This window comes from Xiphophorus hellerii, chromosome 3 (genome assembly GCF_003331165.1).
Source record: "Xiphophorus hellerii strain 12219 chromosome 3, Xiphophorus_hellerii-4.1, whole genome shotgun sequence".
Taxonomy (NCBI): domain Eukaryota; kingdom Metazoa; phylum Chordata; class Actinopteri; order Cyprinodontiformes; family Poeciliidae; genus Xiphophorus; species Xiphophorus hellerii.
In genome coordinates, this window is record NC_045674.1 from 13,166,245 (window position 1) to 13,181,045 (window position 14,801).

The 14,801-nt window shown below is 37.3% G+C and overlaps 2 protein-coding genes across 3 annotated transcripts; both read right to left on the reverse strand.

Moving 5' to 3' along the window:
• Window positions 1-289: 289 nt before the first annotated feature.
• On the reverse strand, window positions 290-7,562 carry LOC116717100 (vesicle-associated membrane protein 1). Its single transcript, XM_032558204.1, has 5 exons — window positions 6,851-7,562; window positions 4,594-4,747; window positions 4,239-4,397; window positions 3,860-3,911; window positions 290-2,136 (listed from the first exon to the last, which is right to left on the reverse strand). Coding segments are annotated over exons 1-5 (384 nt in total). The 5' UTR covers window positions 6,853-7,562; the 3' UTR covers window positions 290-2,119.
• Window positions 7,563-9,009: 1,447 nt separating this feature from the next.
• mrpl51 (mitochondrial ribosomal protein L51) lies at window positions 9,010-12,073 on the reverse strand. Of its 2 annotated transcripts, none has more exons than XM_032558202.1 (4): window positions 11,893-12,073; window positions 11,618-11,718; window positions 10,342-10,449; window positions 9,010-9,774 (listed from the first exon to the last, which is right to left on the reverse strand). In XM_032558202.1, exons 2-4 carry the CDS (start codon window positions 11,706-11,708, stop codon window positions 9,578-9,580), a joined length of 396 nt encoding a protein of 131 aa, XP_032414093.1. In that variant the 5' UTR covers window positions 11,709-11,718; window positions 11,893-12,073; the 3' UTR covers window positions 9,010-9,577. The 2 variants fall into 2 exon arrangements, with proteins under 2 accessions (XP_032414093.1, XP_032414094.1); XM_032558203.1 differs by having other exon boundaries at window positions 11,618-11,715; window positions 11,893-12,063.
• Window positions 12,074-14,801: the final 2,728 nt, after the last annotated feature.

The following is a 14,801-nucleotide window of genomic DNA, read 5'->3' on the forward strand; positions in this document are numbered from 1 at the left end:
ATTTACTCATTTCAGAAAAATATTTGTAGTTATCAATAAGTTGATTGATTGATAACTACTAATTGAAATGACTATTTCAAGTACTACTAGGAACTACTTTTGAGAACTGCAAACATTAATACTGAACATAATTATCATTGTGTCCAGGCTTTATGGATTTAAATGTGCAGGAGGCCGGAGCTCACTGATCAGTTTTCAGCTTTTTCTCACTGACTTCACATGTGAAGGCTGGTCAGTGAGTTTTAGCCTTTTCTGTTTAGAAGAATCATGAGGAGAGTCAGAAAACAGATTGATGCAGTTCAGTTCATGATTTATTTATTGGCATCAGCAAAAATGGTAAACATGCATTTGACTTTTTTTTTTTGCTAAATTCGTTTGCATCTCATCCTATGTTCAATTCACAAAACATAATCTCTTCTCTATTTGTATGATGATCACCTGTTAATATTGTTGCACAATATCAGCAGATCATTAGAGCTTAGTGCTACAGTTATGCATTACTCCATTGTTCTCATGAATTTCTTTGTATTTACTCTTTTCACAACTTTCAAAATCAGTTCAGAGAAAGGAAAATGAGTTCCACGAATAACGAACAGTCTCCTAAAACCTAAAGGAATTGATATAAACACATTTTCAGGAGCATAAACTTGGATGTATGTACAGTGGTTCTCCTATATTAGCTCTATGTGATTCCTAAAATGATTTACTACAGTAGCGGTTGGTTGCAGTCCTTGAGGATTATGTTTTTTTTTCTGTTCAAAGCAAGTGACACATTTTTGCAAACTCGTGAGCATTGTTGCATTGCGCATTGCATAAGCAGTACGTATCGGATCAGAAAGACATTATACACAGGTCCTTGAAACCACTAAGGAAAGAAAATATACAATCGGCAGTAAGATTAAGAAATGGCAGATACACAGGTCACACGAATATGGATACTGTTTGCCATGCAGGTTAGAAACGAATGCCTCTTACTGGCTGTTATCGTACTGCAGGTGACAGATGAGTCTGGTTTTATGTGAGTGAAGGGGGGGAAGCCTGGCGGCTCTGGGAGATCCTCGTTCTGTCCTCTCTCATTCTCCTGCTCTCTGAGAACAACAAACACTCCGACTCCTCTGCTCTTAACAGAAGGTTGCTCAAAATGCGACGCTACACATTCATCTGTCTATGGCTGCGACTGTCCATTCAGAGTGGGGAGGCCTTCCTCCGGTCCTTTAGGCGTGCAGATTGTATGTCAGTAGCTGCTTCATGTGCCTTTCTGTGTACATGACTCTAACACCATCAGCTAAGATAGAAAAATCACAAAACTGACTAATCACTTTCTGCCTGGAGGTTATGACTCAGGTTGCATGTATTTATGCAGGGAAATATGCTGCTAAACTCCTACTTCTTTTTCCTGAATCACCTCTTTTTGGCTTAACGTTTCACAGAGACTTTTTTCCCTTTTTTGCATTTCTCCTTTCTTATCATCCCTGCAGAATTTTGAGACTTGTGTGAGAGAAAATTGAACAGGAAATGGAATAAATTACTGGTGAAATCCTATTGGGTAAAAGCTGCAGAGTGGCGGATCACAATTGCACACGTGGAAAAACAACAGAAATGATTTGAGTCCTAATCTAACATGTTAGAAACAAGCGTTATGATGAAAGGAGGGTATTAGTTTGGCATCAATGTACAAATGTAGGTCTCTTTAAAACAAAAATTTCATGATCAAGCGTTGGTGTATCTGGAGTAGAAAGACTGCAAACTGTTGTTCAATCTCCACTTATATTTCTCTGAGCTCTGTTTGCTTTCTCCCTTCTTCTTTCTTTTTCTCCTCCCTGTTTCCGTCCGCCCGCTGCAACCTTCAATAATGCATGAGGTGCAGAGACTGGAGAGAGTGAGTGAGACCTCATGGAGGAAGACTGAGAGAAAGCAGCAAGGAAGAAGGTGGGGAAAGGGGCACGAAGAGAGCAGAAACACATACGTAGGAACACGACTGTTTGGGTGCAGGATGGTTCAATGGAAGACTGTGTGAAGAGGAGAAAGGCTGATAGAAGGGAGGAGTGGCGCTTCATTTTTTCCTCTCCCCTGTAATGTTTTCCTTAGGTTTGAGTTCATCTGTGATGATGGAAGGCGCTCAGTAGAAGAAGTACACTGCGAATGAAGGATAAAGAGGTAGCCATTAGTTTAATGGATAATTGATCAGGGAAGCAAAATAAGGTGAAGAAGCTTTACTTAAAATAATTTATCTTTAAAGTTCATTCACATCAACTCCAGTATGGTAACTTATATAATCTGTTGTCACACACTGCAATAATTGGGATTTCATGTGAGAGACCACTGCAGAGTGATGTGAAGTGATGTGAATGTCCATCCATCCACTGTCTAAGCTCTACGATCAGAGGGGGACCAGAGGGGGACGGTGTGTATGTCCAGTATAACCTGATGAGAGGCAGGTTACATCCTGGACACGAGAAAATCTGAGTACTCCATGCAGAAAGAGCCTTTGGAGAGGATTCAAACCCACCAACGCCGCAAACAGCTGCATCACCTCATGAACATGACACATGGCTTTTCAATTTTCTTCACACATAAAAATGTAAAATGTGTTTTGCGAGTCTGAATTAGTACTTGTAGAACCATCTTTTGCTGAAGCTACAAATATTTGAGGTATATCTGATTTTTTTTATCTCAGTTTGATTGGATTGAGAGCTTCTCTGAGCTTCATTTTTAAATCTTGCAGCAGCTCAATTGGATTTAGCTCTGGACTTTGACTGGGCCCTTCTAATGCATGAATATGCCTGAATCAAAACATTTCCATAGTAACTCAGGTTGAATGTTTAGGATTTTTATTCTGGAGGAAAGTGGACCTTTGCCCCAGTCTTAAGTCTTTTGTAGCTTTTAGCATGTTGTGATCCAGGATTTCCAAGTGTTTGTTTCCATCCACCTTCTCATCAACTCCGACCAGCTTCTCCGTCCTTCCAGCATGATGCTGCCACTGCTGTGGTCTGTTTAGTCAAATGAGCTGTCGGTTTCCCGCCTGTCGTGTTTTGCATGTGGATTAAAAGGTTCATGTTTGCTGTGACCCCAACATGGCTTTGAAAAATTGCAAACAGGACCTCACATGGCTTTCTTCTTTTCCATAAAGAGAAGATTTGTGGAGCGTGTTACTCATAGTTGCTCTGTCAACAGTTTTTCTCTCTTGCCTCTTCACTGCTTCCTCCAAGACTCGAGTCATTAAAGGTGTGAAGTTTTTGCCTTTTTTCCATTTTCATTTGCGCGTATCATTCAGTCACATTTACTTAAAAAGTACATTACAAGTAAACAAGGCAGTTCGTCATTCCTAATGATGTTTTTACATAATATAAACACAAAAATAAAAAGTCATGAAGACATCATTTAGTCACCAACTGGGAAACCAGTAGCAAACATGACATTTTGTCAAGTACCATCATCAAAATAATCAATATATATAAAATATGTTGGTCAATGTTCCACTGATTATTGGTCAAAAGCAACTCCAGTCAGGTGGGGTTTTAGGAACTCAGTGTTTCAGTTTTATATTCACTTAACTAGTTAAATACTTTGGTTTCATGAGTTGTTTTGTTTTGTTCTCTAATGAAAATGTGCTTCCTGTCAGTATCCATAGATCTGACTGATTATCCCTGTAAATTGCCGATGCTACGCAATCAAGCACTACTTTGTGTTGGTCTGTCACAAAAATCCCAATAAAAATTCATTGAAATGTGTGACTAACATGAAATTGTAAAAAAGTTTAGTACTTTAGTAAGATACAGTATGCTATTTAAAATAAAAAGGGAAAATTTAACTTATCCCATAAACTTAAATTACTAAAACATAACAACATTGTACTTACAGAATATTATTCCAACCACAATGACTCCAATGATGCCCATCATGATCATCATCTGTTAAAAAGGAAAATAAGACAAAATCCTTTAGTAATTTGACTGAAAACAGATCAAAACACCACCTGAGCAACTCAATAAAACAAAAACAATACACTATTTGTATTTTTTATGGTTTACTTATGTAATCTATCCAGTTTACAGTAAAACTCTTCAGTAGCAAACGTCTTTCTTCCATTTTTCCCTGAGGCGTCATTGCCGTCCTCAACAGCAGCTCATTAACAGATTATAATGTCTTCCTCTAAACAGAACGCTGAATGCCTGCAGGCATTTGCTTGACTCAGACATTAGTAGTTTCTCTGTGATGAGACACCTAAATGCACCCACCTTGCAATTCTTCCACCAGTACTTGTTTTTTAGCTTGGCTGCGCAGCTTTCGAACTGGGAGGCTCCGGCCTGGAGAGCATCTGCTCTGTCATCCAACTCTGAAAGCTTCTGGTCCCTTTCCAAAACCTTGTCCACGTTCACCCTCATGATATCCACCACCTAGAGCCGGCAATGAGACAGCATTTGGCAGAAACAGAAAGGATTAAACTGTTGATGGAGGAAGGAAAATTGGTTCCTCTGAACCAATAAATCACAAAGAGTAGACATAGAGTGCTTTTAAAATTTCTTTTAACATTTCAGTTGAATTAAAAAAGAAAGTAACGCCGCACAGGTTTGGGATCTTAGTTTATCTCACCTCCTCAACTTGGGCCTGTGTCTGCTGAAGCCTGCGGTTGCTGCTGGTGTTGGGTGGGCCGGGAGGCGCTCCACCCGGGGCTCCATCTGGACCGGGGGCGCCAGGAGCGCCTGGAGGTCCAGCAGCTGGAGGGGCAGCAGCATCTGGGGCAGACCTGGAAACAAAAGAAAGACTGCATTAAAAATAAACACTTACACCATTCAATTCTGATGTGGGTGCCACATAATGAATCTAAAGAGCTTGAAAAATCTATATTTACTGAAATCGCTCAGCTTTTCAATCACAGCTTTCATTCATCTTCACCAGTCCTTCCATGTTTCTGCTTGGTTCATGTATTATCCACCTGATTATTACCTCTTCAATTAGATTAATGATGTGTGGTTTATGTAAGAGAACGTTTTGAGAAAACCACTAAAGTACATAGACCCAGTTGCAGAATAAATCTGAGTCATAAAATAGGCCAGAATGCCGTCAGCAGCTCAGTTCATGGAACAGTCAACAACAAAAACATTGAGCTCTATAACGCATTCAGCCACAATCATCACAATATCAGAACCACAAAGCAGTAGATGGAGAAATGTTACATTTTAGGTGTTAAAACTCTGGATGCCTGTAATATTATTGGTCAGTTTAAGCGGTTTTAACTCTCCATAAAATGAATTGGCTAAGCTCCCATGGATCAGGGAGAAGAACTTGAGCTTTTGGGATTTTCTGCAATAAATGCAATATTTTGGACGAAATGTCATGTCTTCCTAAATGTATAATAGATGTAATGTTTTTCATGTTTAAAGCCCTGAAAAATGGCAAGTGCACAACAAAAACAACTCAAAAAGTGGACCAAGGGCGTGCCATGGTGGCGTAGTGGTTAGCACGACCCGTATTTGGAGGCCTTCAGTCCTCGACGCGGCCGTCGTGGGTTCGACTCCCGGACCCGACAACATTTGCCGCATGTCTTCCCCCCTCTCCTTCCCCGTTTCCTGTCAGCCCACTATCACATAAGGGACACTAGAGCCCACAAAAAGACCCCCTGGAGGGGTAAAAAAAAAAAAAAAGTGGACCAAAAAAAAAGAGAGAGAGGGATTTTAAAAAAGGAGCAGAGTCTTATAAAATACGTTGTAAAATAAATTATAAATTTATATCTGAAAAAAAAGCTTGAGGATTTATTTAGTTGAGGAACAAAAGAGAAAATGTGATTTCTAGTAGTAAACTTTCATACACCGTCTTAATGAAAAGAGAGAGAACAAAAAAGGGAAGGCAGAAAAATAACAAAGCAAGAAAAAAACAGGAGCAAGATTAAAAACTGATCAAACAAACTCCACAAAGAGAGGGAGCTGCTGGGAATAAAAGTCACAGCTCAGCAGGGGCGGCTCCAGAAAGTTTGTATAGGGCAGGCCAGATGGGGGCCACTAATCTTGTTGGGGGCGACATCAAAACCAAAAAGTCACATTTTGACAGAGCTTCAGGAATTTTATTTTGCTGTTGTCATTTATTATTTACAAGTACAGGGAAGTGGGTGGGAGAGCAGAACCAAAAAATAGTGATATATATTTAAAGGTGGCAGAAGGACACAGAAATAAATAAATAGATATTTAAGTTCAATGAAATGTGTTTTCTCCAATTTTATTTTAATATTAATAAATAATACTGTGTCTGTAGAGCCAGTGGGGATGGTCAGCAATTTAACAAGGTTGGTCGTTGCCTTCCCAGGAATCCGCCCCCTTCAGGAGCGCCTCTGCTTCTCAGGGAATAATAAATAAATAAATAAATAAATAAATAAATAAATAAATAAATAAATAAATAAATAAATTACAATCTTTGAAAATTTCCAAATGGTCCCAGGAAGAAGATAAATGTCATTATTATTATTATTATTAGTACTATTATTATTGTACATTGTTTCCAATAACTCCGCTTCTGAGTCAAGCAAACAAAAAATAATGTTAATTTAAATAGTTTAATCAGATGATTTTTGGGATGCAACATCATAAAACCAACTCGGTTTAAATCCCTGAAGGATTAGCTGTGGCAGTAACCCAACTCCATACATAATTTAAGAGATGTGACGACAATTTTCACATGCGTCAGCAAAAAACACAGCAAAGTGAAATAAAACAGCACAGATTTTGATTCTATCTTGGTTAAAAACACATGCAAATGATTAAGAGCTGAATAGAGATTTATCTGGATCAGCTTTTATGTTTTTTTGTGCATTGTTGTAAAAAAAAGGACGCAAAAGAGAATCCGCATTAATACTCACATCTATGCAGCTGTTTGAACTGACTCAGCGGTGGAAGTGAGGGAGAAGAAGGAGGACACCAAAGTAATAATAATAATAATAAAAATCTCTGAAAAGAAGTGAAGGCACTTATCCAGAAAAAAAAAATCTGAGGTTTTAATTAGTAAAGAGGTTTAAGTAGCTTCAGAAAAGGGCGGGGAGTCTTCTTGGCGCAGTGGGGATCTTCTAGCGATGCATTTATACTGCAAGCCGTCAGCAAAAGTACCGCAATACCGAGCCACGTATTCAGGTCGGGCAATAACTCACAGCGTGGCTGGGGGAGAAAGATGGGGAGCAACGCGAGTTGAAGAAGAGAGGAGCGCTTCTAAATTATAATCCAGCCAAGAGATGAATCCATGGATGTTCGGGTCCCAGCGGGGCTGCTGAGTCCGGCTCTTCCAAGTGACGCTGAGCGTTTGGAGCTGCTCCTGGATGCTGATCGAGGACGCAGCGCTGATTGGCTGGCAGGTTGGGTAGTTTCCTCTTCTGAGAGCTACAAACAAATGTCAAGATCGGGAGAAAGAAAAGTGCAGTGATGAGAAACCAGCTGTTTCTCGTTGACTCCCGTCTCCTCCTCCTCCTCTTTTTTTCTCTCTGCGCGTCTTGGGGGGAAGTGCGGCACTTTGGTTCGTGCAAAGTGTTTCAGCTGCAATAATGCGTCTCCTCACTTGGACTCCCAACGACAGTGCGGCACCCCTCCCCTCCCCTTCGCTCCTCTCCCGTTCCCTCCTCTCAGGCTTTGCAGTGCTGCAGCTCTCCGTGTTGGATGGGGCGGCGGGACCAGACTGCGGTATAGTGGACAACCGGAGTGTCGAGTCGACTGTTTTCCTCTCCCTGGCCGGGGATTCTCCCAATTACCCACCGACTACTGTATCACATTTCCCTTCGCAACTACCTCTGTTTGACTCAAGTCCAGCCTGTTTAAATCCGCACCGTGTGCACTTCCGACAGACCCACTTATTCAACAAAAGTAACAATTAAATGAGCCGTGGAAAACTGAGGTCCTAAAGTAAATGCAGGATTGAAAGAATGAAGGGTCAATGCAGTTTAGAAACATGAACTTTATATGAAAGGATAATTCAAACTTTTGTTGATGTTCCTTTAATAAAACAGTTTCTGTTCGTTAATTTTATGTTAAGAAATGAATTATTTTAACATTGATTTTAATTCATTCATTCACCCAAATTTGCTCCATTGAAGTCAGATTTCTTTAGCAAGGGAGAACTATCTTACATCAACTGCAAAGATCATATAACAGATCAATCAAGCTTCTTGTGTGCATGCATGCATGTAAATATGCTTTTTTTATTTTGTGCCAAATTTATATATTTGTATTTTAATGTCTGAACATCAAGTGCAAACAGTCAGGGATATAAACATGAATCATGAATCAGATTTTGGCTGAAAACTAAAATGGTTTTTGGAAGCTTATTGTGATTTCTTTGTTCCCAGATAGAAGTGAAGACACTATGAATGAATTTTAACTAGAATTTCTTTAAATATATGCAGACTAAGCAATGATGAGAGTGTAGGGATGTCCTGCAGAGCAGACAGAATCTCACTGATGTGTGATGTACACGTAAAACCAAATATTTAGACAAATACATTTTTTTTCTGACAGTCTGAATTTAAATCAGACCAAACTTTTTTTGCTTTGACTTAGTTAGAATTACCAACACTATTTCTATTAGCTAAATGCCAGAAAATGTAGCAAGGACATCTTTTAGAAACAGGTCATGTTTCCAGGCTGATCAAAAAAGGTCAACATCATCAAACATGGATCGACAAATGATAAATTATTATTTTCTCTGTCCTTTTCTCTAGAGACAACATGTAATCAAAGATTACACTGTGAAGCATGGCTGCTGATGCATCATGTTATGGGGATGTTTCTCAGATTATTGAGTCAATCTACCAATATGACAGATTGAAGATCAGTGAGAACAACCAGACACTTGAAGAGAACAAGTTTCCTCATAACAAATAAATAGTTTCAACAAGTGAATGGCTCCAAATCACCTGTAAAGTTGCAGCATCTTGACTTCAGGCCAACAGGAATTATGCAGTGGCCCCATTAGTTCAAGTATTTAATATTCTATACAATTACTGTGTCTGTTTAAGAAAAATGCTGACACCATCAGTCTTTGAGCAGCCTAATTTGATCACTTTCTATAGAGTCAGAAAAAATGCAGCCATTTTTCTTCATGCTTTGATTTGGTCAGTATTACCACTGAAGTCACAAATAGAAACAGAAACAGTTAGAGGAATATAAACCCAGTGTTTTTATTTTTAATGTAGCTACACACAATTTTACCTTTAATTGCAATTAATTATCTTTAAAACTGACCTAATTATTTAAAACCTTAATAAGCAATTTAAGGGGGAATATATAGTTTCAGAATGACATGCACATGTGTCTTCTTGTCTGATGGTGTATGTCCATCTGGACCACTGAGCCTTTGGTCTAATCCCACCTGCCTAAGCAGGAAAAAATAAATCAGGTTTAAAATGAATGCAAGTGTAAAAACCCATTTTAATGATCATGTTATGATGTATTTTCGGTGTACTTCCAGGCTTTTGAACAATCTTCATTAGGTCCAAAAACTAAACGTACACAATGGCTGCAAGTTATTTTCTAATTAGATCAGCATAACACAGTGATATGATGAATTCACTGACAGTCCTTGTTGAGTGAGGCTTGTTGCAGCGTTAGCGATGCTTTCCGGTGCGGTTGAAGCGTCTGTAGAGGAATCTGATCCTCTTCTCCAAGTTGTGTTTGTCCAGAGTCATCATCCTGTCTCCCACCATCTTCTTTTTCCTACTCAAGCGCTGCAGCTCATTACCTCTGAAACCTTTCAGCCAGCAGGGGGCCGTAATGAGGTCTTTAGGATGGGCTTTGAAGTCCCCTAGCCAAAAAAAGTAAAAGTAAAAAGATTACTGCACTAATTATATATAAGAGAGAGAGAGAAATAACATTGAAAAAAATAAATTCTATCATATATAGATATATATATATCAAGATATATATATCTATATATATACTGCTTAGACCACCAGAAAATTGCTTATTTTACATCTGTCTGTTTACATTTTCTCTAACAGTGATGTTTGGCTGACACTTTGTTTGAAGGGGTGTGCACTAGACTGATATAACACTGTCATGAACATGGAGAAGACTTCAGGAATGTTTATGACTGTCGTCATGAAGTGTCTTTCGGTAAAAATTTTGTTTACTTTTATTGAAAACTTGAATTAAAAGTCCATTTAAAGTGTCAACTTTGCAATATTTGGTATCAACTTTGTATTAAAGTTTATTTACCGAATAACACCTCATGACAACAGTCAGACATTCATGAAGACTCCTTCATGTTCATGTCAGATGTTTATTACAGTGTCATGTCAGTCTTATGCACATCCCTTCAAATAAAGTTTTACATACACATATATATATAGATATTATTCTAATCCCTTACCTAAGATGCCGATGTTGTCATAAACTCCAAACATGCTCCTCTTCTCGTTCCACCTGTCCACTTGTTTAGGCTGAGGGATGGGATGCATCCTGATCTGGCAGCAAGTCCCTGAAGAACAGATTACTGCATTCAGCACCGAGTTTCCCACAAGGATTACATTTACAGCAGCAAAAGCTGGTAGAATAACAGCTTTATATTGCATTTATATCCCTAATGTCTTCGAGGTTAATTAGACAAGCATAAATAATGCAAGTTTATAAAGTTTGTTAAATAAACATGTTTAATGTATTTGAGGATGCAATATTATTTTAAGAAACCAAATAGCGTCAAAATGATTGGAGAAAATGTGAAGGATTGTGAGATTGGTAAACAGAATGTGATAGTTGTAACACCAGAAATGCTAATAAGCAAAACTCCCAACAACTAACTGAATATATATTAATATTAAATGTTAATAATATTAATATGAAATGCAAACACACAAATTTATTATTTCATGGCATCACTTCAGGCTCAGTTTTGCTAAATTTATGGTAGATTTTATATGGTTTTATATATGAGAAACAAAACAGTCAAGAATTTTGAATGTTTTTGTATAAACAAATATGTCAAATTTATAAAAAGAACCAAAAGTTACAGTTTCCTATTTATGGGTTCTAATACCTGATCTGGCCTGATATATAAACATGAAATTGGTAAACAATGAGTTTTTCGGTCATGCATTATCATCTGACAGCATAGTTTACCCCTTATGTGTTGTTGCTCTATCAAGCTATGAAATTCATAGATTATCAATCAGAAGGAGCATTTATCTGAGAAATAATACCTCTGCACCGATTTTCTACTGTCCTAATTTGTGGTTTATGCAGAACTTTTGTCTGCTTTAATATTTAACTTAGATAAAAGTCACTCCATTGTTTCACCCCTTCATCTTGCTGCCAGTTTTACTAAGCTCTGCTCTGGTGGAGCGCTTCAAAAAAATGGAGACGACTGTCCTGGTGCATAAAGGGAGACTCTTAGAAGATACCAATTTCAATTAAATATTTTAAAGCAATCAGTATGCAGGACAGGATGATACAATTTGATGCAAGAAAGGATTCTAAAACACAAGATAGTGCGACTGAAAAAACTAATGATTGGTGATGATTATATCTTCAAATTCTAATCTTAAGATTTAGTTTATGACTGAATGCATTTAATACATTTGTAGGCAGCGGTAGAGGCTCTAAAATAAAACTGGTAATGGATACGGCGGGTTTACTGGAGCCGTCCTGACCTGTAGAAATGGTCCTGACTGGGAGCAGCAGAGTTCCCGCAGACTGAAAGAAGGTCGATCCAACTCTCAACAAACCTCCGAGAGCAAACATCTTCAGTCTTCTGACAAAGATAAATCATACGGTTAGATTAAAACTCATACAGAGTGCAAACCTAGTGACGGTCTGTCGTCAGACTGAGCTTTCTTAGCCTCTTTGTTTGTATCTACATTGACCCTTAGCTTTAGCATTAGCTTCGGCTAACACGTTGCGTAAAGGTCGACGTTGAGACTTGTACCTGTTTCCGTGCTCAATAGCAAACCTGCATCAGATGATTCTCACTTTGCAACAGCAGGAAATACTTATTGTCGAAGATATAATGACAAAAATATATATTATCGTCGCTTCGACATGCTCTCTAAGCCCGCTGCCATCTTTATTTTATGTCCCACAATGCAGCGCAGCTCTACCGTACTGTCGTTTAAGCGGCGCAAGACAAAAAAAAAAATCCTTGCGCATTTAAAAAAAAAAAAAAATGGTTTGCTGCCAGTAGAGGGAGCTATTTGAAATGAGTGACAGACTTGATGACCAAAACAAGGTCAGTAAGCTGCCTGCCTGGTTCAAACAAGGTGAATAAAAAATGCAAGTTTAATCCAGATATATTTTGTGTTTTTTTATGGCAAAATGTTAGTTTTAATGATCTTCTCAACATTAACATAATTAATTAAGTAAAGCATCAAAGAAAGAAATCTGACAAATTAAAACAAACTCCAATTTAGTAAACGACTAAATTCTATTTGTATGTTGTGCATTAAGGACAAGTTGTGACATAAGTACTCATGATAATCAATTTATCATTAGGGGCCTGCAGGAGCTTTCACATGAGCAGGTTAAAAAGAAAAAAAGGAGCCAAATGGAACAAATGTTTCAAAGACAATGCCTCACTAAAATATTCTACATGGTCTACTCATCTGAACCACCCACATTAAAACACAATGTAAACATATGGTCTGAAGATCAAACCACATCAGCCCACTCTTTGTCAGACAGCGAAAGAAAGGATACTGAAATTTCCACCTGTGGGTTTGTGTTCTACATTATTCAGATAAATAAAGGGTCTTGTGTTTTCTTTTGGTTGATGCTTAGTGTTCCCCTCTTTCACTGCAAACTTTTCTTCTCTCAAGTTCATCATATTTTCCTATTTTTTCTATTTACATGTGAGCAAGACAGATTGCAATATTATTTAAATACTGTAATTGTAGATAGTAATTGACAACTAATTTGCTTTACCGAAATAGTGGCCAAACTCTAAATATCAAACCTAAAATTTGGTTAAGAATTATGATGACTGTGACTTGCCAAATTACCCATTTGATCTGTTTTACTATCTCAGCTGTGAATATTTCTAGTTGACCAGGGATTAATTACTACTTGCTTCCATGTAGCAACTTCTTACAGATCTGTCATTTTACCAAAAAGTTAATTGTCCACTGTAAAGTTTACTAATGCCAGCTTATTTCTTGTGCCTCTTGTGATGTCACTACTGATCTAAATTCACAAAACAGAACTAGCTGTTTGAATTTACTTTTGAAATTTTGCAATTTTTTACAATTTTCCATTACTCTGTTGTGTTTTTCTTGTTCACATTTGTTAGTTGAATAAATATCAGACTAAGAATCCTGCTAATTCATTTTTTACATTTTAATTACATAGTTTGGTAGCAAGTAGTTGCATTTGCTCATTTACTAGAGTAACTTCTTGGAAAAAAACAACAACTTTTAGAAGTAGTTTTACTAAGCTGTACTTTTTATTTTTACTTGAGTAATTTTATTATGGAGTATCGCTGCTCTTATTTGAGTAAAATTTCTGAATGCTCTGTGAGAAACTTCACTGAATGAAGAACTAGTTTGTTTCAAACACAAATTCACCACACAGACCTGCAGTTTTTGTAAAAAATTTCATAAATTTTATATTGAAAGAAATATATTTGTAAAAAATTTTTATTTCCCTGATTTTGTTGCTTTGCAATTTTTCAAAATAAATTATTTTCATTTTGTGCCAAAATTTCCACATAACCTTATATTTTGGTACATTTGATGATGTGATATTTAAATTTTAAATGATTAATGTTCAGATCAGTTACTCAGAACTTGCATCGCCTTCAAATACTCTTTACTCTTACTTAAGTAATTTTTTACTTGAATAACAATATACTGAAGTAGTTCTACTCTTACTTGAATAAAATCTTTGGCTACTCTACCCACCTTTGTCGCACTAAAACATATCCAACTAAGCACAGCAACATAGGATTTCCAAGATAAATCACCAAATTAAGAATATAAACAATCAGCTTTCTTGAAGAGACTCTTTAGAGATCATAATAAAATGTCGGCTGCTTGAGAACTTCAGCTGCAGCTGCAGGTCTTGGGGGGGGTTTCTCTAGCAGTTTTTCACGTCTTAAAACTGAAACTTTTGCTCATTTCCTTCTTTGTAAAACAGCAAAGCACATACCACTCTCTGAATGCATGTTTCTGTTTTATCGTATATTTTAGACATTCTCTTTTGTGGTAAAATTTGTGACTTTCTTCTTATTAGTATTTCTTTAGGCTAAACATATCAAAAGATGCCATATAGAATAGATTTCCATCATATTTAGGGCTTCCTGCTTGTGTTTGCATAAAATCATATAATAGCAAAAACATCTTGGCTCAAATTACAACCATGATGTTTATAATTCAACATCAAGGATGCTGTTTCTTTTATGTATAAATGGTTTACAGTTCTTTTAAAATTTTGACTACATTAGGTGAAGGCCTCTTTCCATTTACATGGAAAATTAATAAATTAACACCTATTATTTAGGAGGTATATAGGAAAAAAATTGACTAATGTGATGAACTAAACTGGCTGCTGAATGTATTTGATTAGAGGCAGGTTAAACCAAACAGATCTGTAGGATTTCTGTCTCTTTTCTTTACATTTTAAATTGTAATGTTTATTTTTGTAATCCAATGAGACTATTTTCAATATTCACTTCATTCTGTACAGGGTTGCATGTGGCTTGGACTCTCGAGTTGCTCTTTTTTCAACCGAGTCACGGACGTACAGAGCTCGGTTAACTCAGGCTGATAAAGAAATGGAATAATTAAAATTTCAAGGTGAAGGAACCTGGTCAGTGTGCAAAAGGCCACATGGGAAACCCCAGCC